The sequence below is a fragment of the Lentinus tigrinus genome (genome assembly GCF_003813185.1).
Source record: "Lentinus tigrinus ALCF2SS1-7 unplaced genomic scaffold L226scaffold_2, whole genome shotgun sequence".
Classification (NCBI taxonomy): Eukaryota; Fungi; Basidiomycota; class Agaricomycetes; order Polyporales; family Polyporaceae; genus Lentinus; species Lentinus tigrinus.
The window spans coordinates 424,286-450,634 of NW_027137911.1; the positions used below are offsets into that span (position 1 = coordinate 424,286).

General features: G+C 56.7%; 8 protein-coding genes across 8 annotated transcripts; 3 read left to right on the forward strand and 5 right to left on the reverse strand.

Annotated features, from left to right (window-relative positions):
• Positions 1-417: 417 nt before the first annotated feature.
• Positions 418-2,439, forward strand: L226DRAFT_453194 (cora-domain-containing protein; the record flags this gene model as incomplete). The annotated part of the gene is made up of 6 exons (XM_067675114.1): positions 418-1,287; positions 1,346-1,528; positions 1,583-1,803; positions 1,859-1,982; positions 2,039-2,287; positions 2,347-2,439. The coding sequence occupies 6 exons, from the start codon at positions 418-420 to the stop codon at positions 2,437-2,439; spliced, it is 1,740 nt and encodes a 579-aa protein (XP_067541345.1).
• A 56-nt stretch (positions 2,440-2,495) lies between these two features.
• Positions 2,496-9,220, reverse strand: L226DRAFT_529234 (uncharacterized protein). Its single transcript, XM_067679558.1, has 12 exons — positions 8,610-9,220; positions 8,331-8,531; positions 7,820-8,222; positions 7,686-7,768; positions 7,555-7,624; positions 7,120-7,492; positions 6,873-7,053; positions 6,788-6,815; positions 6,485-6,732; positions 6,263-6,426; positions 3,844-6,200; positions 2,496-3,791 (listed from the first exon to the last, which is right to left on the reverse strand). Exons 1-12 carry the CDS (start codon positions 9,207-9,209, stop codon positions 2,761-2,763), a joined length of 5,739 nt encoding a protein of 1,912 aa, XP_067541346.1. The 5' UTR covers positions 9,210-9,220; the 3' UTR covers positions 2,496-2,760.
• Positions 9,221-9,441: 221 nt separating this feature from the next.
• L226DRAFT_529235 (uncharacterized protein) lies at positions 9,442-9,988 on the forward strand. Its single transcript, XM_067679559.1, has one exon. It carries the CDS (start codon positions 9,480-9,482, stop codon positions 9,714-9,716), a length of 237 nt encoding a protein of 78 aa, XP_067541347.1. The 5' UTR covers positions 9,442-9,479; the 3' UTR covers positions 9,717-9,988.
• A 595-nt stretch (positions 9,989-10,583) lies between these two features.
• Positions 10,584-11,524, reverse strand: L226DRAFT_439110 (14-3-3 protein; the record flags this gene model as incomplete). Its single annotated transcript, XM_067674797.1, has 4 exons — positions 10,584-10,630; positions 10,686-11,029; positions 11,086-11,392; positions 11,458-11,524. Coding segments are annotated over 4 exons (765 nt in total), but the record flags the coding sequence as incomplete, so codon positions are not given.
• An 802-nt stretch (positions 11,525-12,326) lies between these two features.
• Positions 12,327-14,456, reverse strand: L226DRAFT_452713 (peptidase S28; the record flags this gene model as incomplete). The annotated part of the gene is made up of 10 exons (XM_067675083.1): positions 12,327-12,535; positions 12,613-12,833; positions 12,888-12,974; positions 13,026-13,047; positions 13,106-13,285; positions 13,345-13,532; positions 13,595-13,651; positions 13,707-14,001; positions 14,055-14,099; positions 14,159-14,456. The coding sequence occupies 10 exons, from the start codon at positions 14,454-14,456 to the stop codon at positions 12,327-12,329; spliced, it is 1,602 nt and encodes a 533-aa protein (XP_067541349.1).
• Positions 14,457-15,894: 1,438 nt separating this feature from the next.
• L226DRAFT_498486 (uncharacterized protein) lies at positions 15,895-19,349 on the reverse strand. The gene is made up of 4 exons (XM_067677670.1): positions 19,060-19,349; positions 17,430-19,011; positions 17,116-17,373; positions 15,895-17,057 (listed from the first exon to the last, which is right to left on the reverse strand). The coding sequence occupies exons 1-4, from the start codon at positions 19,101-19,103 to the stop codon at positions 16,188-16,190; spliced, it is 2,754 nt and encodes a 917-aa protein (XP_067541350.1). The 5' UTR covers positions 19,104-19,349; the 3' UTR covers positions 15,895-16,187.
• A 120-nt stretch (positions 19,350-19,469) lies between these two features.
• On the forward strand, positions 19,470-20,541 carry L226DRAFT_498489 (uncharacterized protein). Its single transcript, XM_067677671.1, has 3 exons — positions 19,470-19,628; positions 19,687-19,903; positions 19,959-20,541. The coding sequence occupies exons 1-3, from the start codon at positions 19,477-19,479 to the stop codon at positions 20,274-20,276; spliced, it is 687 nt and encodes a 228-aa protein (XP_067541351.1). The 5' UTR covers positions 19,470-19,476; the 3' UTR covers positions 20,277-20,541.
• A 2,228-nt stretch (positions 20,542-22,769) lies between these two features.
• Positions 22,770-23,859, reverse strand: L226DRAFT_498490 (uncharacterized protein). Its single transcript, XM_067677672.1, has 6 exons — positions 23,806-23,859; positions 23,677-23,754; positions 23,428-23,618; positions 23,224-23,366; positions 23,062-23,164; positions 22,770-23,003 (listed from the first exon to the last, which is right to left on the reverse strand). Exons 2-6 carry the CDS (start codon positions 23,720-23,722, stop codon positions 22,962-22,964), a joined length of 525 nt encoding a protein of 174 aa, XP_067541352.1. The 5' UTR covers positions 23,723-23,754; positions 23,806-23,859; the 3' UTR covers positions 22,770-22,961.
• Between the last annotated feature and the right edge of the window lie 2,490 nt (positions 23,860-26,349).

Below are 26,349 nucleotides of genomic sequence, written 5' to 3' on the forward strand. Positions count from 1 at the left end.
ATCAACGAGGCGTCCACCCGCCCTCGGCTCTCGCCTACTCTCTCTCGGTCGTACAACCCAAACGACCCCGATGCTCGCGAACGACAGCGCACCATGGACGCGGACATGGCCATACAACTCTCCCGTGCTCGCTCAGGAACAATCGTTGTCCCCTCCCCTGTGTCCGGTCCTTCTCCGCTCTCTCCTTCGCCTCGAAGGCCCTCCGCTGAGGAGGTACACTTTCCGGCTCTCTCCCTCCAGGAACAACAAGCCATTGATGAGGCAAGAGGAACAATCACACCCCGTGCAGAGAGCGATAGGCCTGAGCAATACCAGCATCCTGGACCCACCAGCGAATTATTTGCGAACCATCTGAATTCGGGACACGATCCTGCGCTTCTAGTTTCGCTCGATCCTCGCTACAACGAAGATGCGAGTATGGGAGGACTGCCACTGTACCAAGCTACGGTAGAGCGTACGGACCGACCTGAGTACGAGTTCGGACTCATGGAGGACTACGCACGCGACGAGAAGACCCGGTTGGGGCTTGTACCCCCCGTCGCGCCCCCAGCCTTCGACGATAGACAACCGCAGGCTTCGTCATCTACCCACATCCCTATACCGAGCGGTACCGGGGGTGAACCCTCTCAACAGCAAAATGGTGAGCCCGCCTCCCAAGATTCTGTACTTCCCTTCACCCTACCGCGTGCTCGGCTGCGGAAGCTGAGTGCAAGCTCCCCCGCTCCGCGAAGAGGAAAGATGGCGTTATTTGAGCAAGGTGGAGCTCCACCTCCTGCGCTCGCATCGCGCGCGCCGCATCTCGCCACGGGCACTACTCTGAGCGCGGTGCCGTCCTACGACAACTTGGAAGACTCCCACCGCGGGGGCGGTCCAGATATGATGGGCTTCAGCGGTGGAGGCGGACCTGGGTCGGGACACGATCGGCCCTACCGGTTCTCGTTCTACTCAAACGGGCTCTCAGCCACGATCCACTCGCGTAGCCTGTCCGAGCTCCCAGCAGAAGGACAATCCTTTGAAGACTTGTTCTTTGGACGCACCCAGACGCAAGAATCCGTCAACATCAACAGCGCGCGACCATCTCTTCTCAGTCGTGGTGCGCTCAGTGCAGCTAGCTCCGTCCCCCGCTCCGGATCGACCTCGCCTGTCCCTCCTCTTAACGGGGCACCAGGTGGTGGTTCAAAGGGCTTTCCCGGCGATCGAAGACCCGGCGACAGCAGTCCATCTGACCACACGTGGTGGCTTGACGTGCTCGCTCCGACGGATGAGGAGATGAAGCTATTGAGCAAGGTGACTATATGCATGTCTGTTCACCATTCCTCAAACCTCACACATAATATATGCATAGGTCTTTTCTATACATCCGCTCACAACGGAAGATATCCAGATGGAGGAGACGCGGGAAAAGATTGAACTCTTTCGCAACTACTATCTAGTTTGCTTTCGTAGCTTCGACCAGGACCCGTATAGTCCGACACACCTCGAGCCGTTGAACATGTACATCATTGTCTTCCGAGATGGTATTCTCTCCGTAAGCTTCCTTTACTCGAGCCCTAGCAGTGTTTAGCAACTGACTTCACGATAGTTCCACTTCAGACCCACTCCCCATCCACAGAACGTCCGTCGGCGCATTAAGCAATTAAAGGATTACATCAGCGTCACATCTGACTGGATCTCTTATGCACTCATTGACGATATCACGGATGCTTTCGGACCACTCATCCAGAGTATTGAATACGAGGTAGATAGCATCGATGAACTCGTGCTGATCCTGAAGGAGGCGGAGCAAAGTGACATGCTGAGGAGGTAAGTAAACGATCCATGTCGTGTGGAGGGAAGGATAATGACGTGCTTTCTCAAGGATTGGAACGTGTCGGAAGAAGGTTATGGGTCTGTTGAGGTTGATGGGCAACAAGGCCGACGTCGTGAAGGGTCTTGCTAAGCGGTGCAACGAGAACTGGCGTGTTGCACCTACGTCCGACATCGTAACTATGCCCTCCCTCTGCCGAAAATCCGAGACTGAATTGATTGTGTCGAATAGGGATTGTACCTCTCCGACATTCAAGATCACCTGATTACGATGACCCAGAACCTGAATCACTACGAGAAGATCCTATCTCGGTCGCACTCCAACTACCTCGCGCAGATCTCGATAGAGATGACCGATGCGAACAACCAGATCAACGACGTGCTCTCGAAGCTCACGGCGCTCGGTACCGTGCTCATCCCTATGAATCTAGTAACCGGTTTGTGGGGTATGAACGTCCATGTACCGGGACAGGATGTCGATGTAAGCGAAACCGCGTTCTTCTGTTCGGGGCAGGGAACTGACTTGCCTTCTTCATGCAGAACTTGAAGTGGTTCGGCTCCATCATCGCAGTCCTCACTGCGTTTGCCGTCGTTGCAGGCTGGTCGACTTATAAGCTAATGTTACGTCGGTAGTGACGGCCACATTGCATTTCAATTTTCATGCGCATTCACGACTTGTTATCCACGACTTCACATCTTTACTATACCGCCCCTACTCAATTGCATTCTGCCTTCTAGGTCGTCTCAGGCATTCATTACGTTATCCATTGAATAGACATAACGGGTCACGTTTGAACGAGATCAATTAGCCCATAGAACTACACAACATGGCAACACGGAACATGATACAGCACAAGCAACAACAGAGTGTTCATAAGCAAGTACGCACGGAAGCACGGCCAAGCGCGGAACAAGAAATAGGACCGGAGTAGCAGCAACGACGGCAACAGTACGTTAGTGGCGAGGAGGGGGTGGAGGAATATGGGGTGATCGATGATCATGCGGCCAACGCTCGTCTTCCCTCCTAGTCCCCGCCTCTTGGCCGTTATACGTTAGTCTGATCTTGCGGGCGTGCGAGGCAGAAGCCCCTGGGTCGTCAGGCGGCGGTCCCCGATTGCTAGGACTCTGTGGCACAGGTGGCGGTCTGCCATAAGAAGGCCCTTGCAGCGGCTGTCTCGGGGGCGAGCGCGGATCGGAGCCTTGCGGAGAGAGCATCATAGCAAGAGATGGAGACATGCCTGGATTACGAGATGTAGAAGGTTGAGATGGCGGTTGTTGAGACGCTTGAAGACGTTTCGGGGAGCGGAGGGTGGGTGCAGGGGCCAGACGGTCATCTGGAGGCATGTGAGGAGGAACATGAGGAGCATGGGTAGCATGGGTAGCGTGAGGGGAAGGCATATCATCCGGATACTTGCGCTTGACACCGGTGATGGGCGACCGCATGGAGTCTGATGGAGGGGGAGGCGGTATTGGTCTACTAGGTCCCGGAGGAGCTGCCGCCGCCGCCGCACTACTCCACCGACTAGTCGCTGCCCATGGCGGCGGTGGCGGAACCTGGTGGCTGGATGAGGCTGACGCACGGCCATTCTCAAAATGACCGTTAGCGGGCGAGGGAGCGGAGGACGAATGCGAGCGAGGAGGGTGAGAGGACTGATGATGCATTTGCCGTGGCGGGGGACGAGTCATCTCAACGTAACCACCGTCCATAGGAGGTATTCTGGTGGTGGAACGGAATCCCGATGCTGACGCTGACCCGCTGCCAAACCTGCCGTCTGGTGGTGCCGAAGCCGAGGATGCGGAACCCGAACCAGACGGAGGCGCGGACCCGTTCGCGCCGGCGTTGTCAGGCTGTCCAGGAGTGAACCGGATCAGGTCGACGAACAGTGTCTGCGTGTACGGCGGAGGGAGACGCATGTAGATGACATCCTTGCTGAAGGTCTCAAGCATTTCCTTGGTGTCCACAAAGAACTCCGGATCGGAGTTATCTAGCGAAGGGTCAGCAACACGGCGCTTATGGTGACCATAGACGATACGCACCAGGATACTTCACGCGCACCTCAGAGTACGGGTAGACCCGGTTCTTCCTGATACAACACAGCGGGCACATGAACCGCGGTCTGTGTCCCTGTTCTCTGGGGTCCATAGGGAAGAACACGCATCCAGCATGGTATAACTTGCCACACAGCTCGCACTCCACGGTGGGATAGTTCAACACGTACTGCGTGCGACCGCGACAGATGCACCGTGTTCCATCTATCCAATCCTTGTCGATATCCTGACCGAAGACAAATTTCGGTCGTCGACGCTTCTTCATGCGGGGTGGAATCGGCTGGCCTGCTAGGACTCGGTGGAGGGAGGCGAGCTCCAGCCCAAACGACATCTCCATGTTCGGGGACACCGCAAACTGGATCTTGTACAATTTGCGCATGTAGTGACGGACCTGGGGAATGTATTCGACGCGCTGGTTCACCGGTTGGTTCAGGAACGCAACGAACTGGCCGATGACGCCACACAGCCGATCCACACGATGGACGATGATCTCGAGCTGCTTCCACTCCTCCGAGTAGAACTTGGTCACGTCTGGTGCGTTCATCATCAAGGTAGGGAGGTAGCAGAAGTGCCAGTTACGTTCCTTGCGGATCGTCCCGTTCCAATGGTGGTGGTCGCAGAATGGGCAAGAGCCGCCATTGGCAGCACAAATACCGTGGAACCGCGCGAAACAATGGTCGCACTGAACCGCATCGGATGCCTGGCCAGGAGCGGGAGGACGAACGGGCATGGTACATATACAAGTGAAGTACTCGTCGGTGGGGGGTAGGTCGTCCTCGGGGCGTGTCATCTCTACGACGTCATCGAGTATCTTCTGTCCATGCGTGTCGTTGTGATGCTTACAGTACCAAGGGAGGCCCTCAATCCAGCGGTAGTGGTGACTAAGCTGCTTGTCAAGCTTGTCGAGGTTGGGGAGGGAGAACATGGTGAGGTGCTCCTTCGCATACTTGCGCCACTGCAGCATAGTCTGGAACACGTCAGAGTCGTCAAGGGTGGTGTATGTGCCCCGCATGACAGATTCGCAGCGCGACTCAAGATCCTGTGCGAAGTCGACCGCTCGCTTGATGTCGGAGACAGTGGGGATAGCGAAATCTCGGTCCGCTTGGTTGACGAGCTCAGCGACGTGCTGCACATTGGGCCTCTCGCCCCTAGGGTCGGCTAGTAGCCACGCCTTTGCCTGCTTCTCGTATTCCTTGCCCTTCTGTCTCAACTCGAGCAGGCGATCCAAAAGAGCAGCATCGATCGGCACGTCGCTGCGCGGCGGCCTTGCATACTCCTCGAGATCCTCCAGCGTCCGCTGAGGCTTCTCCAGCACACGCTTCGCCCTGTCCTCCCATGCATTCCCAGCGCGGAGCAATGCCTGAAGGCGCGCCATGTACTGGTTCTCGAGGGGGAGGTTGCAGGCGTCGGCACGAGCCGCGTAGTGGCGGACCTCCTCGAGAGTCAGGTTGTCCCGCTGGAGCACTCCCTGAAGTTCTTTAACAAGCTGCTCACGAAGGACGATCTTCTCGACCTCCACGATCTCGTCGACCAGAACGTTCAGCATCGACGCGTGTTGGATGAGCCGCTGGCATCGTTCCACGTACGCCTCGGGATCCAACTGCGTGGGCCTGATATCGAGAATCGCCTGCGCCTGCTTCCTGGTGTCCTCGGCCTCGGCAGCGATAGCCCTCAACTGCTCGATCTCGGGGGCGTCAAAACCGAGGTGTTCGACCTCAGCCAGGAGAGCATACAGGTCCTTCAAGGAGCGGTCGGGCTTGTCAACGATCTCCTCAGAGACGTCCATGCCGTTCTCGATGGACGCAGTGGACGACCGACCGCGAGACTTCCGCCCGCGCTTGCGCAGGGGCTTGCGGACGAGGATGGCGTTCGCCGCCTCCAGCCACTCGTTGGCCTTGTTGACACACTTGCGCAGGTTGTTGAGCTCAGAGAGGTTGAACTGGATCTTCTCGCCCTCCGCGAACAACGCGCGAAGGCTCTTCAGAGGAGGTGTCGGGTTATCGTCAAGGAGCTTCTTCAGCTTGTTCCGCCACATGGCAGGCACCGCAGCACGTTCCGACACCTTTGCCTGAATGTCCTGCAGCTCCGTGTCGCTGAACCGCTTCCGGAGGACGTGATTCGCGGGAGGGCACTTGCACAGCTGATCAACGTGGTCGATACACACGACCTGGGTGGTGCAGGCACACGTGATCTGGGAGAGGTAGCAGAAGACCTTGCAGACGGCACACTGATACTGATCTTCGGGCCGGTCGGTTTCTTCCAGAACTTCGCCCATCTGGAGCGATCGGGCACGTGTCCTCGCATCCATCTCGCGGTCCGTCATCTCCTGCAGGCTATCGTTCAACCTGACCGAAGGTGTTGTAAGTACCGGCGAATCGCCAAGAATAGCCGTGGACGTTGGACGTACCACATCGCAGTCTGAATAGTCTGCGACTGCTGCGTGATAGTGATAAGGAGCTCATCATGAGAAAACACTGGCAGCTTCCCGTGCTCCTGGTACCGCCTGACGCAATCCAAGCCGAGGGGTAACCAGTCAGGAAGGGCGAAGTTCACGGCCTCGTTGAAGTTAAGCTGGGGATGGGCTACGCATCAGCAGCCGCAGAACAAGTCAGAACGATGGCAGACATACTCCGTGGTTAAACCCGGCATGGTACGCTTTGGGGAACGTGACGACGAACTCGCCTGCTCGCTGGTTGCAAGCGAACACATTGACCCCTGCATCCTGGATGCGCTGCGGGTTCATCAACGTAACCAATTGGAACAGGAGGTCTGGCTGGGCCTCGAACAGGTCTGGAGCCTCCTTCTTGATGGCCGCTTCGAACTTCTCGGCATCAGATCCCGGGATGCTGTACCATGTCTTTGTCTCCCCCCAGTGCACTACCAGAAATTCTGTGAGCAGATCGAGCGGTCCAATCCGGGCCAAAGCACATACTATAGTTGATGCTGTAGGTATAATGATCCTGGGATGCCTTGCATGAGAAACTATCCGTCGGACAGTTCGAGAGGCGCTTACTGACCTCGTTGTGCCAGCAAAACGTAGAGAAAATCATTCCAACATAAGTCCACGGTACCGTCATGCCAGAGATATCAGACTTGATGTAGCGCAGCAGTGACTTGGGTAGGATGGGGATATTGTTCAAGTTCCACGGGTCCTTCGAGTAGGGATCGAGCGGGTGTGTCTCCAGGGTAGGCATGCCGCTGGGAAATGACGGGCAAACCAACGGTCGATATATGCGCGTATACAGTCTTCGGATAACCACGTACCTTCCATGCGTCGTCGAATGTACATCGGCTCCGTACTCGACCTCAACCGTCTCGTTTGGCGACTGGACCAACCGCCAAAACTCGTACTCCACATCCTCCTCCGTGACGATAGTATTTCCCATGCGGTTGGCGTAAGGGTCATCGATCCGACGGGGCGACAGAGGATTGGCAGCGTTGACTGTGTGTAGCGGTAGATGGCTTAGGAACCATAGGCGCCTGAACTCGAGGTCTCTCGCCTGGAAGCTCGACAAGCTGTGTTCCTCGCCTTCATCGAAGCCGAAGTCACCGCCAGTTCCAAACAAACAGAGATGACAGAACCATTGGCCTTTGGGGATGTTTGACAGAGGGGGGTCCAGACAGAACATATGGAAGCCTGGAAAATTTTGGGTCCGTCAACGACGGAGGAATACTCACAGAGGCGCCATCGCTGCGTACCACAGTCACATCCATCGCATATCAACATCTTCTCGCCTTGATCCTTCTTGAGACATATCTCGCAGTGCAACTGGATAGCGACCTTGTCAGCGAGCCGCGGTCGCCCTCACAGAATCCTCCAGCCGACGCACCTCGGACGGAGACTTGACTTGCTTGGAAGAGCCTGCTTCAACAGATCCTCCCGCCTCGTTCGTCGCCGACGTCCGACAAGGCCCTGTAATCAAGGTGAGTCACCCCGCCACCGAGATACGGCAGTTCTACGTACGTGAATTCTGCTCCGTTGAGGTGTGGCGAGCACTTCTCCGAGGTCGAGAAGATTCAACTTTGACGCCGTTGGTCTCCTTAGCATCAGCTTCGTCCGGAGGTTCCGAGAGCGGGCTCGACGTCGACGACAGAGGACTAGATGGCGGACTGTCATCGTCCACGTTAGAGACCGGGGTGCTCAGCCGGCCGATGCCGCTAATGGACTGGATGTTCGTATGCGTCTTGAGATTGGCATCCCGCTGCTTGTTCGGCGACAGCGCAGGTGAGTTCCGCACGCGCTCACAGAACTGCTCGTAGGGAAGGATCACCCGACTGTACGAGTTGCGCAGCTGTGTCGCGAGGCCAGGGATTCCAGTGTATCCGAGCAGACGACCCAGATCCGCCCACTTCTTGTCACGCGTCACCTACAAGATCACCGTTACCAATCATAAGCGTCGACAGAATCCGCGGCAGCAGCACGATGTTTGTCAGCTATCGGTCAGATTATCTCAACGGCGTTCGTGAACCCATACCGCTTCATAGCCACCGAGCCTATGCACTTCCTTGCGCAAGGTCCAGAGATCCAACGGTTTGTGATTGATGGTGGGAACGGAGACGCGGGGGTTGCCCTGCTGCTTGTGGAACCGGTAGAGCTGCTCCAGAAAATTCACCTTTGCACGAGACGACGCCTCGATCGAGTTGAGCCGCTGCAGACGGGTCTTGAAGCGGAACCTCTGCGGGCAGGGGAGGTGAGGGGGCTGCGCAGCCAGACGCCACCGGCGCCTCATCGGACGAAGAAGGCAGGAACGCACCTCGGTGTCTGTGACAAAGGGCATACTCCATCCTAGCGGTGGCACAATCTTGCACATGCCGAATCGTTTGCCCGTGTCTGATATTGAGGCGATATACGCCATGGGGTCCTTGAATTGCTCGGGAGTAGGATGGAATGTAGGGCAGTCGGAGAGGCCGAATGGACGGGGACCAGGTTTGGGCCCAGTCGGTTTCGTCTTCGCCGTCTTCACGGTGGATAAATCCAAGGTTGGGGAGACGTGGATGGGAGGGCCATCCCGCAACTGGATACGGAGGCCGCCCTCCTCGGTGATAGAGTCATTGAGAGTCTCCTCACCAAGCGTAGTCTGCGCATGAGAATGCAGAGCAGCGAGTGCGTCCGTCTTGGATTTCCTGGGGGCCCTCCGGGTGTCGTTGGAGGCAGGGGCGTCGCCGGGGTGCGCAGGCTCCGGGCGTTCGATCGGAATAGCGCCCTCGACAGCGATGCTCAGGCACGAGGTGAAGGTGGCAACGTTGGCGGAAAAATCAGGAGGGATGAGGGACGGGGTCGGGCTGCTGGGGGCAGCACGGGGAGAGCGCCCCCTGCGAGCGGTGGCGCCGCGAGGGGAGGGAGAGCCATGCATTGTGGCCGTGGAGAAGGAAAGGGAAGAAACACTTGTCGACTCGCCTTGATTATGCCCGAAGAGCGGTCCTTCAACCCAGACACCTTCCGCGTGGGAACTTGAGTCTTCGCGGAGTTCAATTCTACGCGCCGATCTTGCCGCCGCTTGATCGCTGGACTCATAGCCACATACACAACCTTCTTGCTAGCCATGTCGCCCCCTCGCCTCGCCCCCGCACTCGCCCCCGCGACCCCGCGACCGCTCTGCCAGAGCCAGCAGCCACGGGAGATAATGCGCCCAGCTCGTCTGCGACGGGCACTCCAGATGCTCCTCCCGTTCAATTCCGCGGCGAATCAGGCTTACCCAATCAGCTTCTGTGTTCCCTCTGTGTGGCGCCGCGTGTCCGGCACTTGTGTACCGCAGCGTGGCTTCTGGCGGCTTCTCTTCCGCTGCCGACACCCAAACCCTCCCACTCTCGTCGCCCCGCAACCTGCGACCCAGCTTGCGGAGCAGAGCAATACATTCTAGGATTTTGCGGGAGGCTCCTTCCGCGCGCCGTTTGCGATGTGTGCGAGCTGTAGACGCTGGTCTGCATAGCTTTCCACCCAGCGTCAAAGTGCCCTGCCTGCCCTCCGAAGTCGAGCTCCATATCATCAGGCGTATCTCTACGGTCTCCGACCACAGATTATGGGTTCTGCATTCGTGCTTGTGAGGAGGAGTGCGAGAAATGATTTTTGCGGGTGGCGTATCCATACCTTCATCCAGACACCCATGTATGGCGGCTTCGTACTCCCACCCCCAAAATACCGTCGGAAGGTCCGAAAAGCTGCAGTGTTATCGTTGCCCAGGATGCGAGCCGAGTCTTCTCCGCCCTACAAGCATAGACAGCGTCGTGAACATGGTGCTGATGGTGCTCTCTTTCCTTGAAAACATCTGGTTGGTACCTTGCACGAGCAAGCAAGGGGTACCTTGTCACACCGACAATAGTACATCAATCTTTCCCCGCAACGCGCATGCAGGACACAACCGAGACAACTTGACGGGAATTGTAAGCAAGGCTGTACATGTGAAGATCGGGCAGAACAGACGGAAACAGCACAATGGTGCGTATACTCAACGCCAACAAGTGGCATGGCCGCATACAATCACGCTTTCAAGGCAATGATGACAATGAACTGCATGACAAGACCTTCTATACACAACATCTCAAATGATTACGTCAAAGGACGATGCAAAGAGATTGTGGAACGAAGGAAGAAATGAATGCAGGAAAGAGATGATATGTGCGAGTATGGTACGATGATGCTGATGCTGATGATGAACGAGCAAGACATTACGACAACTACACGAGATAAGTGACTTCAAGCCAGACCCCCGAATCCCCAATTATGCGCCCTCCTCTGCAGGAGCGTCCGCGCCCTCATCCTTGTCTGCGGGCTTGTCTGTGAAGAGAAGCGATTAGGACAGGGACAACATTGACAAATACTAACAACTCACCAGACTCCTGCATATCGGAGGTCCAGAGGGTAAGGTTGTCGCGGAGCAACTGCATGATGAGAGTCGAGTCCTTGTAGCTCTCTTCCGAGAGGGTGTCAAGCTCGGCGATGGCGTCGTCGAACGCCTGCTTCGCGAGGTGGCAGGCGCGGTCGGGGCTGTTGAGGATCTCGTAGTAGAAGACGGAGAAGTTGAGGGCGAGACCGAGACGGATGGGGTGGGTGGGGGGAAGCTCGGTAACAGCAACATCGGATGCAGCCTTGTAGGCCTCGAGCGACTTATCGGCGCTCTCTTTCCGCTTGTCGCCGGTAGCGAACTCGGCGAGGTAACGGTGGTAGTCACCCATCCTGCAAGCGATGGATGTGAGGGTCTTATCAGATAGCAGTGGTAACCAAGGACTCACATCTTGTGGTAGAAGACCTTGGACTCGCCCGAGGCAGCCGAGGGGATGAGGTGCTTGTCGAGAACGTCGAGGATGTCCTCGCAGATCTTGGCGAGCTCACTTTCGATCTTCTCCCGGTAGCCCTTGATCATCTTGACCTGGACCTCGTTGCCCTTGGACTCCTCCTTCTGCTCGATGGAGGAGACGATGCGCCAGGACGCACGACGGGCACCAATGACATTCTTGTAGGCGACGGAGAGGAGGTTACGCTCCTCGACGGTGAGCTCCTGGTCGGAAGAAGCAACGCGCTTCATGTTCTCGACCATCTCTGTGAGCGCGCAGGGGTCGCGTGAGCGATGCGTCCACACGACAAGGAGGAGACTGGCCACGTACCCTCATAACGCTCAGCCTGCTCAGCGAGCTTGGCGAGGTAGACAGAATCCTCACGAGACTGGGCCATCTGGGGTGGATACGTCATCAGCACGCGGGAAGGGGGCGGAAGACGCGTCGGACTGACTGTAGTAAGTGGTGATTGAGTGGGTGGTGAAAGGCTGCAACGAGGACGAGGGTCAGCACGGCGGGGACGGCGGGGAGCACGAGGAGGACTGACTAGAGATAGGAGTGGCGGCGGCGGGCAGATGATGAGAGTTTGGAAGAGAGACGTGCAGGGAGATAAATGAACAAATTAAATTCAGAGCTGGGCAGAGGGTTGTTCGGTTGTGGGCAGAGGGGAAGTCACGTGGTAGGCTTCCGATGGAGGTTCCCCAAAGGCGTGATGCCATATCGGGTAAGCGCCGTCCGAGGGGTCGTTGCGACGCACGCCAACGCAGCCTCCTTTGTCCTTTGCCCGGCCCTTTGTCTGCACAATCCAGCCCAAAGCTGTCTTTTTCGCCTTTGTGCGCACGCCAGGGCACCGGGCACCTGCGCACGGTGGAGACTGGGCGGGGGGTGCGGCCAAGCGCCACGGCGTCTGCGGTCTCTGACGTCGCCGCCCGGCGCCCAGGATCGAGGCGCGACGTAGTGGCAATGTCTCGCACTGTCCAGTGGCCACGCCAAGCTCCAGCTATCGCAGCCCCCTCTCCTCTGCGGCCACCGGCCGAGGCTATCCCACGCTCTGGACTTGTATCTGTTACTTATCTGTCCAATCCAACTATTGTCCGCCGTATTTGATGTCCATGGACACCGAGATAGCCTTCAATCCTTCGCACCAACAGAATGACACTAGCCCGCAGGCGACTACTCCGCTACATGTAACCCAAATATCACTGGCTCGAAGGCTTCCACTCCGCAAGCCAGCCCGCGATCGACTTCAGCGCCTGCTGCTGCACTGCAAGCACCGTCGAGTCCACATTCGCGTTCGCCGTCGACAGGTCCGAGCAGTGGAACCCGTCCGACAGCGCAAGTGGCTGCTCAGCCGTGCTTTGGAAGTGCGTCCCGTCTGCCGCCAGCGTCGCTTCCCTCCAAGGATCGCCTGCGGGGCACGGGCACGTCAAGTCAGCACGACGGCGATCATGAGCGGAACCGCTATCTCCAAACAAAAAGACGCACTTTTGCCGTTGGCGAAGAAGAGGTGATTCTCCTTCACGAACCACCCATCGTACGCCTTGTTCGTTGCATCGACGTTCGGGACAGGATGCGTCTGGTTGGCGAACTTCTCCGGGAACCAGTACGGGCACTGTCTCTCGTCGTATACAGGGCGGACCAAGCGCGTGACGAGGGTCGGGTGTGGCTCGGGAGCGCCCTCCTGGAAGAAGCCCATCTCGTTGCAGCTGCGTACCACATGTCAGTTCAGAACGCTCAGCACGACGTGGATCTTGACGTACACAATCCAAGTCCAGGAGCGGCCCGCGTTGTCAATCGAGGTGTCAGTCCAGAATGCCTGCGTGGGGTCGTACGTTCCCAAGCAAGTACTGTGCAAGGCGTCAGCGCAAAGTGCAAGCAAAGGTTATCTGACAACGTACACGACATCCGCATCACCACACACTGCATGCAACCTTCATCAGTGACCAAGCCACAGCAAGCAAGCAAGGGATAGGCTCACGCGAAGGGTAGTACGTCTTGGTCCAGAAGGAACCCCACGCCTGCAGAGCGTGTTGCAATCCCCAACCTTTCGGACCAGCGCTCACTCCGTTCTTGACCTCGAGCGCATCACAGAACTCAAAGAACGTTCCGCCACCAGAAGAGGGAGAAAGGGACTGCCAATCCCAGAGATTGTTGCGGACTGCGGTCACCGATCTCAGCAATCACTTCACAAGCCCCTGCCAGAAATACAATACTCACGGGCGCCAGCGGCGTCATCCAGATGGTTGCTGAGCTCGGTCATGTTGAACAGCTTGAGGATCGTGTTGATGTTCTTCGTGTTGCCGGAGGTGAAGACCGAGTCAATGTGAGCGATCACAGCCTGAACATCGGCAGAGCAGTTCTTCGGCATGTTCTCCAAGATGGGCTGGAAGTATCCCCAGTAGTCGCTGGAAGGCACCAAATACGTCAGTATTTCTCGTCAATGCGCGTGCGTAGGGACAGCACATACACAATGCTCTCCACGACTGCAGAAGACGCATACGCAGCCTGGAAAACGTTCGGCTTGCTGCGAGAAAGCGTCAGCGTCAATGCCCGGGAACATATCGCACGAAGTTGCTCACTTGACCATCGTGAAGCTCGTCAGCGCACCCGAATAGCTTCCGCCGATGAGGACCCAGGGAGCCTTGCCCGGCGCGACCGAGTCGCCGTCGGGCTGTGGGAGCTGGACGTTCTTCGCGAAGTACTCAAGGTCGTCGATCGCCTGCTGGATAGTGTGGAACCTGAGGCTCGCGTCCGACAGATCGTCGAACGGGTTCGACAGTCCATAGTACCGATGCTCGACCACGATCGCAGAGCCGTTGTGCGCCTGAGCAACCTGCCCGTTGATGGTGCGGTTCGTGAGGTATCCGGTGTAGGCTAGCGCGGGGTTAGCTTCCATTCCCAAAGCCGCAGGCAGCATGCAAACATACGAGCTGCGTTCGCCTCCCCGGGCGTCATCAAGATGATAGGACCACCTGCGAGAGGTACAGTATGTCAGCTCCCACTCCATATTCGCACAGATGCTCGGACAGACCCTTTTCATAGAACTCGTACGTGTGCCAGTACCGCTGCTTGAACGTGCCGAGCGACGGGTTGGTGTGGTCGATCAGCTGGTCAAAGTAGTACGTGGTGTTGTACGGCGGGAGCACGGTCCCGTTCCTGCTCGTGACCGGGCCAACATCGGGCGGGGTCACGACAGGCAGGCTCGGGCGGGGCGGGATGTTCGCATGCGCGCGGCCGTCGGGGGTCTTCGCGGCGACTTCAATGACCGCCCCGCCGAGGAGAAGCAGCGCGGAGACGGCGGCCAGGCGGATCTTGTCGAGTTGCAGCATTGTGCGAATGATCTGTACCTGGCTGCCGGGGGCGTCGCGTGATCGCGAGCTTGGGACAGTTCCAGCGGCGATGGGAGGAGCTTCGCTTCGTATGTCGCTGCCATGGTGTTCTTATATGTGGGCGGGCAGCTTCGCGCCGCGGCGTCATTTCGATACCGAGCACGCGCAGGCCCGCTCGGTTTCGCCGGGGGATCATTGATAGGGCACCATGGCATCATGGTAAGGGAGCCGCCTCTGCCCGAGAATGTTATTGGCAACCTTGATGCGATTGTAGGCTGTACGTACCAACAGGATACGGCGCGCCGTAGGCACCGTGCTTCGCTGTCAATAGAGTCCGTCAGCTGTGCGTGTCCACATGGTCGTCGGTCGGCCGAGGTTTGGGGCTTTATTGGTGCCAATTCGTTCGATGCAATCGCACAAACGGCGACATCATTGTTCTGTGATAGGCAGACCGCAACCCCCAGTTGGTCCTCCTCCGAATCGGGCGAGTGTTGTACTCTTGCCAACTTTCGCGTGTCTGCCGGAGGCTTGTCCGAGCAAGCGAAGCATAGCAAGGAGAGTTGAATGGGACAATGTCCCAGGGTCAGACAGAAACTTGCGGGGAAGACTATATGACGGTACTGATGGAAACGGGCACTGCGACGTCAGTCAACACACGGCACAAGAGACGCCCAGTTCCGATAGCAGTCGGGCGGCAACTGCCACACCTCGCCACGCTCGTCGACATTAGTACTCCGCTGGTCAGTCGGGACAGGACATCAGTCTGCCAACGCCAAGAATAGACTCAAGGTCGCAGTATCAACCACCGTAAGAGCGCTGGCCACAATGCTTGAGTTAGCGGAAGAAGAGCGGGGGCAGTCATGTTACGCTCTCCGGACGAACTGGCGCCACAGCGGACCGCTGAGAAGCGTCCAACGCCTCCCCACCGGAGTGCCGAATGCATGCTCACCTTGATGAGAACGGAGCTCAGAGATAACGGGGGCAATGCAGAATATCGGTGAGGTGACGAGTATCTGTGGCAAGGGAGGCGGCGCGAGGACGTTGTACCAGGTCCAAACGCATAGTACAACTGAACTGTTGGGACGTCTGTGTGAGACGTAAAAATGATCATCAGAGCCTTGCATGACTGCAGATGGGTCGAACGTGCTCGCTGGTACGTCGGAGTTTCGAAGGAGTACGTCAGCATGACTTTTTTGAGAATAACCATTCCCGCCCACAAGCGGCGTTGGGTGGGAGAACCCGAAGTCCAAAGCCATGGAGCTTTGTATGCATGTCCTGAGAGAGATTTGTTGCAAGTCCCATCGATAGTATGGCTGTGTTATTCTTTGTGTCTAACTGCGTAGATTTCGCCAAACTCCGTGAATATCACCACAGCCGACTAAGTTGATGTCTGGCATCAGCGCCGCAGTAATTCAAACATTCGACAAGTATCGAACATACCAGATATACACATCAACGTAGTTGGTGGACACCTCATGACGAGGAAGGGCGACGTGAAAGTCTGCAAAGCTACGTGTATTCTGAGATTACGCACAGCATGTACCAGTAACTCAAGCTCCAAGCATTCCAAGCAACAGCGTCAGTAAATCGTTCGTAGACTACAATATAATAACATCGAGTCCGCGGGCTCAGCTCGCAATCATGAGCGTCGTAAATAGCGTACAGCATGGCGATAGATATGTGCACAAGATGACGCACCCAGATGAGCGTATACCTATGCAACAGTTCGTTCTAACTGCGCAAACTGGCATAAGAGTAGGAAGGCGACGACGAACGCAGCCTCGACGGTCCCGGTCCGGTCCATGCTGCGTTTGCGCGAGTGTTCGCCATCGTGTTAGGCGACTGGACACTTGTGAGATCCTCCGCGCTAGCAAGGAATGCCGGGTCAACGTAGCCAGTCGGGTCGTAGTGTTGGTAGCCGGACTTGCGCGATATATCGCTGTTCATAGAACTGGCAGACGGTACGCGTCTGATATCCGATCCTCCGGAGAGCGGACGAGAAACCGTTGCCGGGGTTGAACCCGCGTGGAGGCTGAGGCTACGATGGCGGTCGGCGGAGGCACGAGAAGAGGGACGTGGGAGGTCGGGTTGGAGGGATTGGCGGCTGGACGCCCTTGAGGGAGAGCGTAGCACGCTCGGCACCCGCTGAGAGTCAGTGTACACGACTGATTGCCCGGGTGTGTTAGGACGAGCGGACGGTGGCCTGTCTCCGGGCGCGACGGAGGAAGGACGACTAGACGGGGTCCTGGGACGATCGGGGAAGTCACCCCCAGGACCTCTGAGGTCCACAGAGCCCCCTCGAGATCTCGGACGCCCATACCCAAGGGATGCGCTCGAAGCTGCAGCCGGATAGGCCGGGTAACCACGAGTGGGGTCTGGAGTGTGTCGCGGAGAAGAAGGGCGATCGTAAACGGGCGATTGTGCCGGAGCACTGTGCATGCCATACGCATACGGATAAGTATTTCCAGGGTAACCTCTCGACTGTGGCCGCTCTGGATTATAGGGATCTGGTTGAGATGGCGGTAAAGGCTGGCGCGACGTATCCGGGGATAACATTCCATCGTGTAGGGACGCAGGGGAATGGTTGGATCCAGGCCCAGACTGCGATTATGTAGTCAGCGTGGGGAACAAGGACTGACCTCAAACGTGAAGCACGCACCGGAGGCTCTATGCGAATGCTGATCGGAGTGGAAGATGCTGTACGACGATGAGTCCCTGAGCTAGATCCAGCCCCTAGATACGAACGGTCATCGGACGGTGGCGATTGCATGGAGCGCGAGCGTCGGTGGGAGGAAGATGGAGGTCTCACAGGGGAAGGCGTTGCAGGGCTCGAAGGTCTGCCTAGCGGCGATGGCGTGGTGATATGGGTGGGCCTAGGGGGCGGGTGAAGTCGTTCACGAGAAGATGAAGGAAGGCTCTACGGGAAGAAATGTCAGCATAGCCTGGGCATGAGTTGGAAAGATGAATACAAACTTGGCTGGGGGCAGATCCTCGCCACTGTTCCCCTTCGGCTGAACCGTCGTATCTGAGCTCATCTGCAATACGTTGATTCAACTCTCGACTGCGATTGTGAGGCATCAGGGGTATCTCGCTCCCATGACCGTCCATAATCCCTCCGTCGTCCGGCACGGGGAATGTGACGGGCTCCGGGAGGATGGTGCTCCTGATGCGTCCCTCGGTGCTAGGGCTGAATTCCATAGAGCTCGAAACCTCAGGGATGGCGCTCAGCCCAGAGCTTCGCTCACGCAGGCCTCGTGTAGCCATCTTCGGAGAACTCACGAGGTCGAATTGAGAGATGGTCGTAGAGGGAAGTGAATCGGCAAGGGAACGAGGTGATCCGCGTCTCTCCGGGTGGTACGCGTAATCACGGGAAGCAACGTTCGAAAATGTGGCTAGACGGGCCGCGTCCATAGCAGAGGCAGAGCTCGGAGCAGCGATAGTAGACATCGACGGCTGTGGATGCAACTCGTGAGGTGGCGGGAGGGTAATTCCGCCAGCGGCATCCACTGCAGGTATGTAGCCGTCTGGAGGTACGGCGTAATCCGTGTGCTGGGGAGGTGCAGTGTGCAGGGGCGTTGGTCGTATATACCGAATTTCGTCCTCCTGACCTCCGCGCCAACCACCTTCCCTTTGTGATCCAGAATCCAAAGGTGCCGATCGCAATGTGGAGGGAGTGCCAATGTTTTCGCGAAAGCGGGAGCCCTGCGCTCCAGCCCCAATGCCGACGTAGGGTTCACCGGCCGTTCCGTCTCCGAGCGCCGCACCAAACGAAGACGCCAAAGGCATCGTAGAAGGCGGAGGTGTATAGAGGTTGAGCATGGACATATCGTCCAGCGGATCTGTGCGTCCAAATTCGCCTGGACGAGACGTCCCAGGAGTCTCACCAACCAAGCTACTCAGAGGTGCCATGCCTGCGGGAGGGACTTCGAGTTCCTCGATACCAGAACCGCGTGCTTGGTGGTATCCTCGCCTCAAGCCTTCCTGATAACCTTCCTTGCGGCCCTCCTCGCGAGCCTGCATCATCAATTGCTGCTCCTTCAGTTTCCGCGCAGTCGACCGCGCCCTCGCTGCGGCGGCTTCCGCACTATCCCTCTGAGCCTCAATATCCTTGAGCAGATCGGACCCTCGGAGGATCTCGCGTTGGGCATTGTCCAGCTGGACTTTATATAACCGTAACTCTGCATGAGCACGGTCCAGGTCCTGCTGCGTGGCGAGGCGCGCCTCGTTAACAATTTTGAACCTCTGCGCGAGCTCCAGCGCCCGCCGTTCCGCCTCCTGCGCGCGACGCGTTTCTCCGTCCAGGCGTTCCAAGGCAGCGCGCAAAACCTTTCGCAGCTTCTTCGCTTCGTTTCCCTCTTCGACGAGGTACTTGAAAAAGTCGCGATGAGCGAGGCCGCGGTGGTGGTGATGTCTCCGATCGTCAAAACTATGCCCCGCACCAGAGACCAAGGAGAGCTGAGAATTGCGTGGATCAAGGGGTCCTAATACTTCATCATGGTCTTCGAGTGGTGCGGTATCGTGCTCGCTGTCCGACGGGTCTTCCTGAAGCGGGGAGCTATAACTTGTTGGGATTCGTGCCTTCCAGGTACAACTGAGTACTCACTCGTCCGAGCTATTTGAGAAACGCAGCTGTAGCGGATCGGCCATGTGGATTGTTGTGGTTTATGAAGCAGACGGTCCTCGCGACTTGTCGTTTGCGAGTAAAGGGTATTAGGAAAACGAGTAGTACAGTCTTGTTGGGTTATAGCCGGATGACGACACAGGTCGCTATGCATACAGACGTCGCGAATAGAACTTAGCAGATACAATAGATGGAGGTCTATGATGGAGCAGCAAGCATAACACAGAAGAGAAGAGACAGGGCACAAGGCGCGAGAGGATCGCTTGGGAACAAGGTCGCCAGCAGACTCAAAGTTCGCGGACGCTATACCGCTCCGGCGTCTATGTTCCCGTGCGGCCGGCGGCGGCAGAACCACTTTGTTGGGTTGACCGTGACTAGCAGTGACGCCGCCTGCTGAGGATGGCTCTCCTCTACCGCCTTGCGCATCATACTCGCCCACAGCTATCGAGGACCATATTCACTCTACCGGACCTCTCCTCGTTTTCGCCGTTCTCAGGTCAGAACGGAAGTAACCAGGACCCGCAAGTCTACCACGAACGCAAAATATTCCCGTTCGTCCACGCGTGCCGCCTGCAGTCTAGAAAGGTTTCCCTGACTAATCACTACCAGGTACTCGCAGAAACAGCTCTACGAACTCGTAGCGGATGCGTCATCCTACCCGCGTTTCCTGCCCTTCTGCACGAATGCTCGCGTACTGAACAAGCATATCCATCCTTCCGAACCGTCTGGGCGTCTGAACATGGATGTCGAACTCACCGTCGGCTTCTTATCGTTCAAGGAGAGCTACGTGAGCAAGGTCACATGTAGACCATACGAGTCGGTGGAGGTGAAGATTGAGTTTGCTATGATGTAAGAGGCGACAGCAGCTGATTGCCATACAGGCTGTGGCTGCCTCATCGACTCCGCTGTTCAAGACGCTGAACACGGTGTGGCGCTTTCAGCCTGCATCCGCCAGCTCACCACATGCGACCCATGCGACCCATGCGACACCGGCCAGTCAGTCATCGATGCATACTTCTCCTGGGATCTCGAACAACGGAGATGCGAAGCCAACGCTCGTCACGCTGGACCTCTCGTTCGCCTTTGCGAATCCAGTACACGCCACCGTCTCCGCCACCGTGTTCGGCCAGGTGTCCAAGTTGATGGTGAAGGCATTCGAGGAACGTTGCATAGAGATATACGGACAAGGAAAGGCGTAGGAACGGTGATTTGCCCAGCAGCTTCCGGACCATACTCTGGACACTTGCATGCCACTACTACATGGGACATTCCGGTTTCTTTGCATCATAGACGCTCTGTTGCATGGTATTATCTAATGGTGTATATCGGATACTTATCCACAGATGGATTGAGAATGGACTCAGGCGAACCGATATTACGCTCTGCTTGTGAGACTTACGGCATTCTGTAACATTCGCACATCCTCATGTGGATCGTCGGTGCCACCCCCGTATCGAAGCGAACAAGGGATGCTCTGATGTACCCACAAAGAACTCCTAAGCTTATACGACGTCGGGCTTTGGGCTCCCAAGAAGTCATGCATACATTGGCTAGCCGCTGGGGTGTAAGTACAACTACGCCGCGTCATCTATCGCAAAGGTCCGAGGGGAGACTGCACCCGGCCGCATGACTTCACAGGAGCCTGTCCAGGAAGGTTCCGTCGATGACTATGCCTTCTGCGGAGGCACGAGCCGCGATGTAGGGTGGGATGATGACCAAGATGCGTGGGCGCAAGCGAAAAGAAGGCTGAGCGAAGGCGCTACGGAAATCATGGACATATGCTCACCTCCACAACATGGAAGATCACCCAAGTCCGTACCCATGCCGGCTTTTTGCAAGCTGGGAGAGGAGCTCGATGTAGGACTCCTGTTCCCCTGTTGGCGAGAGCGAAGAGAGCAGGCCGTCAGTCTCAGTGACCGGACAATATTTGGACACGAGCGAGGTTATGAACGCATCGTGGGTGGACAGAGACATTACGCGAGCGTACTCACCCGGGTCGAGGCCATCTAGCAGCCTTAGAAAAAGCGCGATGGAATGCGAAAGAACGTGAGGGACCTTGTGGGTCTGGAGAATCGCGCACAGCGATCGAGGGTGAGGTGTGACCTCTTTGAGAGGGCGGGAAATCAGTATCGGCGTAGGGGATGTCGAAGGGTACAAACCAAGTCTTGGAAGAGGTCCGCCTTATGAATGCCTGGGGCGTGGACGACGGCTCACAGCGAGAGCAAAGGGAAATCGGATGGGCATTTAAACACCATACTCCTCCGCGCTGAAGATGTCAGATAGAAAAACCGGACAGTCCCGCATTTGCTGCTGCCGTCGAACCGGGGACGCCGGTATCTTGATCGGTGTTGTTGCAATTCAGTGCGGGGTTCCGGAAGTCCGAGGTAACGAGAGGATGTCGGAGCTTGCGTGATAAGAAGCTGCACTGTCCCCACCGGTGCCTTGTGTGCGGCAGCGCGAAGTCGGGTACTGCAGGGCGCACACGTTCAGTGCCCGTATTCCAACGAGGGTGCGTTCGGACGTGCGAGGGGAGAACGCCAATAGAACAGGGCCTTCTGTCAATGCACGCTTCCATGAGTGGCGAGTGGCTCTCAAGATTGGAACACCGCCTGAACAGACCGTTTCCGCGAGGAAACACCAGCGTCAGAGGATGATCACAGGCCCTAGTCCAGGCCTCTGTGGGCGTTGTGTAAGGCGCGTACGTCAAATCGAGAGGGGACGATCACAATACCTCAATCATTGACGCTTCGTAGACACCAGTAGCACGACCGACGTCGGCTGTGTGGACCGTTCCATCTTGATCAGATGATGATTCGGGTTAGGAACGACCGAGTGACCGGGACGTATTCAGTGTAGGAGTGAACGGTCCGCATCCGCGAAAATTTCCCAAGTTTGTTTGAGCAAGAGCACCTTCCGAAGTCGCCACACGAGGACGCCGAGAAGGGGGGCCAGACAGAACCTCGCAGGCACAAAAAAGATGATCATGTGCAGGATACACCTTTATCATGCCTCAGGCAGCGCAGTTACCGCGCTCATTGCGTGCAGTCGCAGTTGGGCCCGATGCCATTATACCGACCCCAAAGCTCTGCCTGCTCCACGTCGCCAAAGCCCCATAGTTGCGGAGGTACGTACCTAGCGGTCTAACTCCGTGGAACCACGACTTCTGGAATTGAGCCTTCGACAATCTTAGATACTGGTACCGCGCCGGGAGTTGCACTGGCACGCGCCGAAGTCAGAGAGTCAAGGACCGAACTTCCAGCTGCTGTGGCCGGCGTGTTCGGGCGGAAGTGGTTGACTGATCGGTCTGGACTTCAACAAGCTCTGAGGAAGATACTGTGGGGCGGAGATAAATTGTTGCGAAAGACGCTTGCCACCGTTAGATGGCGAAGCCAGAGACGAGGGCCTTGGAACGAGAGGAACGAAAAGAAGCTACCGCGACGATTGGAATCGGATAGCCGGTTCCCTTCCCTGGTTCCACGCGAGGGCTGCATGTGAACTTGACGTTCGCGAGCTCGTGAGACTCAGGCAGTACTAAAGTCGCAGAACGTCCAGAATACCAGGGAAGCGCGTACGTGCATGCGCACAGGCCGACCTCGGCGCAATATGTCCCTAGGTCCAAGACGCACGTCAGCCTTTGAGAGGACAGGTGACAGCCCTTACCGAACACCTACGGGGAGTTGAACTTGGTCGGTGGGTGGCACAAGCATGGAACGTTTGTACGCAGCTAGACATATATTCATACATGATGACAGATGTAGCAGCTGATAAATAAGCACGTATGTCGTTACAAGGCGTCGTACAATTTGCGGCCTAGCAGATCTTCATATACACCGAACATCCTACACTGACATGATATCAGAACGGTCGGATGGGAGAGCCGGGGCTCAGGCCGCATAGTCAGCATTCTCGGGGCAGTCACGAGCAATCTGCGGGTTACCAGATGGTCAGGCTGAGCTGCGAGCATCAGATAGCAGGGTCTCTTACATGACCTTCCTGCTGACACTTGTAGCAAGTCTTGTTCTTGTTCGGGTTGCCAATGGGAGCGCCAGTGTCTGCCACTGTGGTGCCTGGGGCTGCAAGGCAGTCCCTGTGAAGACAAGAGGGTAAGGATGACGCTGCGGAGTTTGAGTGCCCTCCGTGACGTACCGAGCCATATGGTTGGGGCCTCCGCAGCGATAGCACTTGATGGCTGGAAGGGTAGAAGCCAGGGTGCGCCCCGGGGGAGCAGGACGGCCGCCAAAGGCGCCGTTAGGGCAAGAGCGTGCGAAGTGTCCGTACCGGCCACAGTTCTGGTTACCCCAGCCGATAGGGTTCAGTTGGGATGAAGACGAGGATTAGTGGTGAACTCACGTAGCACTTCTGGCCGCTGTTCTGCTTCAGGCTAGGACATTCAGCCTGGATGTGGCCTACGCCCCCGCAGGAGTAGCACTGCTTAGCCGCAACCGAGCGAGGCTGGGGGCACGCCGCAGACTCATGTCCTGGCTGGCGGCAATTGTAGCACAGACGCTGCTCCGAGGAACAATTCTCTGCGATGTGCCCCACTAGGCAAGCACAAAGAGGTTACGGCGGGTATGCAACAAAGTCATCGAATGCACGCACAATTGCCACACTTGAAACATCCCTTCCTGCTGAACTGATACGCCATTCTGACCTGACTTCTCTACAGATTGCCTGAACCTTGCATAGGGGTTACCACGAGACGGGGAGTGCGCGGATGGCTTTACGTACCTCGCTTCTTCCCTCTTCCTACAAACCCAGCCTTTCCTTCCCTCCTCCTTCGTAAGGATAGTAGGACCGGCGACGAGTGAGATGGGCGATTGCGATAAACCCAGAAGATGGCGGCGCATCTGCATCTGCCTCGCTGCTTCAGGGCCGGCCTCTACCGAATCCGGCAACTCCCAGATACCCGCCATGCGCTGCGCAGCCTGCGTTGCTGCTCGTACTCCAAGTACTGCCTGTGTCTGTCCTCGCCCCCAGTGTGTCCTCGCTCGCGTCGCACGCGAGGTGCTTACGGCGGACGAACTGCTATTGCCTCCCTCGGTATGCGTGCCTCTGCCACACGCATGGCAGAAGCGTCTCACACGCGAGGAACCGCGTGGCAGCTTCCATGTCTCCGATCGACATGCGCACGAATCTGGCCTTACTGCGTCGAGCATAGCCGGAACTTCATCTGGAGCTCGCCTTGTCCCTGCTTGTCGAAACCGTGCCGCGTTGTTCGTTACACATAATGCAACCTGCGCCCGGAAATTCCTGATGGAGGGCCTCCCCAGTGTGCACCGGCGTCGCCTCGCGCTTCGCGGATTGAGTGGGTGAGTATCCAGTGACCTTCACCCCGTCGTCCCATTCACTTGCCCGATTATCAGCATAACAGCCCCTCGCCTCGTATCTCCACGCATATTCTTCACAACTTCGGAGGTCAAAAAATGTCAGACCGCTCAGGGAGGGTAAGTACCAGCCTTGCTGATATCTTGATCCGAATCTCCGAGCGCACTTTAAAAGCCTTGTGAGATTTTTGGTTCCGCTCCGGGTGCATCTCATCTTCCCCAGTGCGCCCCTGCGTCCCGGTATGTCCCTCTGCTCTACCAGCTGCGTTCGTGGGTTGGTTGTCGCTGAACATTGTTTGACCCCTTCGTCGCCTCTGTAGGGGTGCTTGTGACCTACCTGCCTTCCAGTGTACATCCGACCTCCGCCCACCCGCATCCATCGCGCTTCTTGTTAGGTCGAACATCCGCTTCGCTTAAGGTGTGCCGCACATGCCTCATAGATTGGGTTCAGAGATTGAGTATTGCCCCCGTAGACTCGGTTGTGAGCTTCTGCGAAGCGGCATGCGCGGCCTAGCAAGACGCGTAGTACCGAGCGCGCGAAGTGTGGATCTATGCGTGGAAGGGCAGGCACCCTCGAGTCGCACCCCGACGTTTGCGCGTCACCGGTGAGTGCGTTCATGTACGAGAAGAGCGACAGCGGTTTACTCACATACCGGACCCCTGCATATCTAGTCTCTGTTGTATGCATCATATGTGTATGTATTACCTGGCCTAATTGGGGCCGAATAACAATCCATGATCACACATGCGAGGCGCGGTTGTGCTACACATCGAGCAAACACGACAGCCCACTGACGCGCTGGAGGGATGAAGTGTCTAGCTAGAGCTTTTTCTGAAACTCCATGCATCCGTTGTACGTCATTATTTGCACGACGTATCTCTTGGCCGAAGCATGATCACGCCGACTGCATTCGTGAGTCCATGCAGCGACGCCATTTAAGTAGGAAATGACCACAGATGCAAACGAAGTTACCCTAGTAATCAGCATGCACGGACTCAGTGTCGAGTCCTCAGGCCTCAGTCAGCGAGATGGAATATTTATGTAGGGATGCAGACCACACAGCCTGGATATGGCAATGGGTGACTCTCCGTAAGCTGTTTGGATACGAGTTATGAAAATTCAAACCCGGCCGGAGCATATCTTGAGATTCCGAGCGTGACAATTCGCAACTCGGACGGATTTCTTGAAGTTGGATGAACCTTTCGTCCGCATTCTAAAGGCTGGGATCTGAATAGGGGGTACCCCCCTTATTCAATCGACCAAACTGCCCTCCGACGAGCCTCGAATGTGTACTTCACTACGAAATGGGCGCTTCACATACCTAACCCGGGCATGATCTGGTGACCTGGATCTCAACCTCTTCCAGACCATATAAACACAATAGGACAACAGCCTGATGTTATATCACTGTTATCAACCTCCTTCCAACTGTTGAGGACACCTATAATAGGGGATGAAGGACATCGCAATGATGGTCGAAGATGGGCGAGGGAGGTCGCAATCAGTATCTGATCTGGAGTAAGCTGTCTCTAAATCGGTCTCTAAATACATTACGGTCTGTGATTGCATCTCGTTTTCGGCCGGGTCACGTACTTCAGACTCCGACATCTAGTAAAAGCTGTATCCAAATCCTTACGGAGAGTCACCCAATAATGCAATACGATGCCTCTGACCGAAGCCAGCAATCGATCGGTGGTCCATGTCGCTGCATGAATCCCACATGTTGAAGCAGATGCATCAAGCTGTGGGGCAGTGCAGATAGGTATCCTCCAGTCACGGTGGCGCGGGGATGGGTGATGAGAATAGGCAGACACTTCAGGCAGTGGATGTGCACAATATGCCGCGGTAATGTCTTTGTATGTCGTTGTCAATGGTCATCGACCTAGGCAGGAAGAGTGTTCTAAACAAGATGTGCACACCGAAGTCGGGAAAGCGTGCCTCGTGGAC

Excerpts from the sequence above, each read along its gene's own strand:
- L226DRAFT_529234 (XM_067679558.1), bottom strand. The coding sequence starts at position 9,209 with ATGCATGGCTCTCCCTCCCCTCGCGGCGCCACCGCTCGCAGGGGGCGC. Across the intron at positions 6,816-6,872 it reads CGTTTTGCTGGCACAACGAG|GATCATTATACCTACAGCAT; the intron begins GTCAGTAAGCGC and ends AAGGCATCCCAG. Across the intron at positions 6,733-6,787 it reads TACCTACAGCATCAACTATA|TGCACTGGGGGGAGACAAAG; the intron begins GTATGTGCTTTG and ends AATTTCTGGTAG.
- L226DRAFT_498489 (XM_067677671.1), top strand. The coding sequence starts at position 19,477 with ATGGCTCTCCTCTACCGCCTTGCGCATCATACTCGCCCACAGCTATCG. Across the intron at positions 19,629-19,686 it reads CACGAACGCAAAATATTCCC|GTACTCGCAGAAACAGCTCT; the intron begins GTTCGTCCACGC and ends AATCACTACCAG. Across the intron at positions 19,904-19,958 it reads GACCATACGAGTCGGTGGAG|GCTGTGGCTGCCTCATCGAC; the intron begins GTGAAGATTGAG and ends ATTGCCATACAG.
- L226DRAFT_498486 (XM_067677670.1), bottom strand. The coding sequence starts at position 19,103 with ATGGCCGATCCGCTACAGCTGCGTTTCTCAAATAGCTCGGACGA. Across the intron at positions 19,012-19,059 it reads TTCTCAAATAGCTCGGACGA|CTCCCCGCTTCAGGAAGACC; the intron begins GTGAGTACTCAG and ends AACAAGTTATAG. Across the intron at positions 17,374-17,429 it reads GAGGATCTGCCCCCAGCCAA|AGCCTTCCTTCATCTTCTCG; the intron begins GTTTGTATTCAT and ends TTCTTCCCGTAG.
- L226DRAFT_529235 (XM_067679559.1), top strand. The coding sequence starts at position 9,480 with ATGCGCCCAGCTCGTCTGCGACGGGCACTCCAGATGCTCCTCCCGTTC.
- L226DRAFT_498490 (XM_067677672.1), bottom strand. The coding sequence starts at position 23,722 with ATGGCGTATCAGTTCAGCAGGAAGGGATGTTTCAAGTGTGGCAATT. Across the intron at positions 23,367-23,427 it reads ACAGCGGCCAGAAGTGCTAC|AACTGTGGCCGGTACGGACA; the intron begins GTGAGTTCACCA and ends TGGGGTAACCAG. Across the intron at positions 23,004-23,061 it reads AGTGTCAGCAGGAAGGTCAT|ATTGCTCGTGACTGCCCCGA; the intron begins GTAAGAGACCCT and ends GGTAACCCGCAG.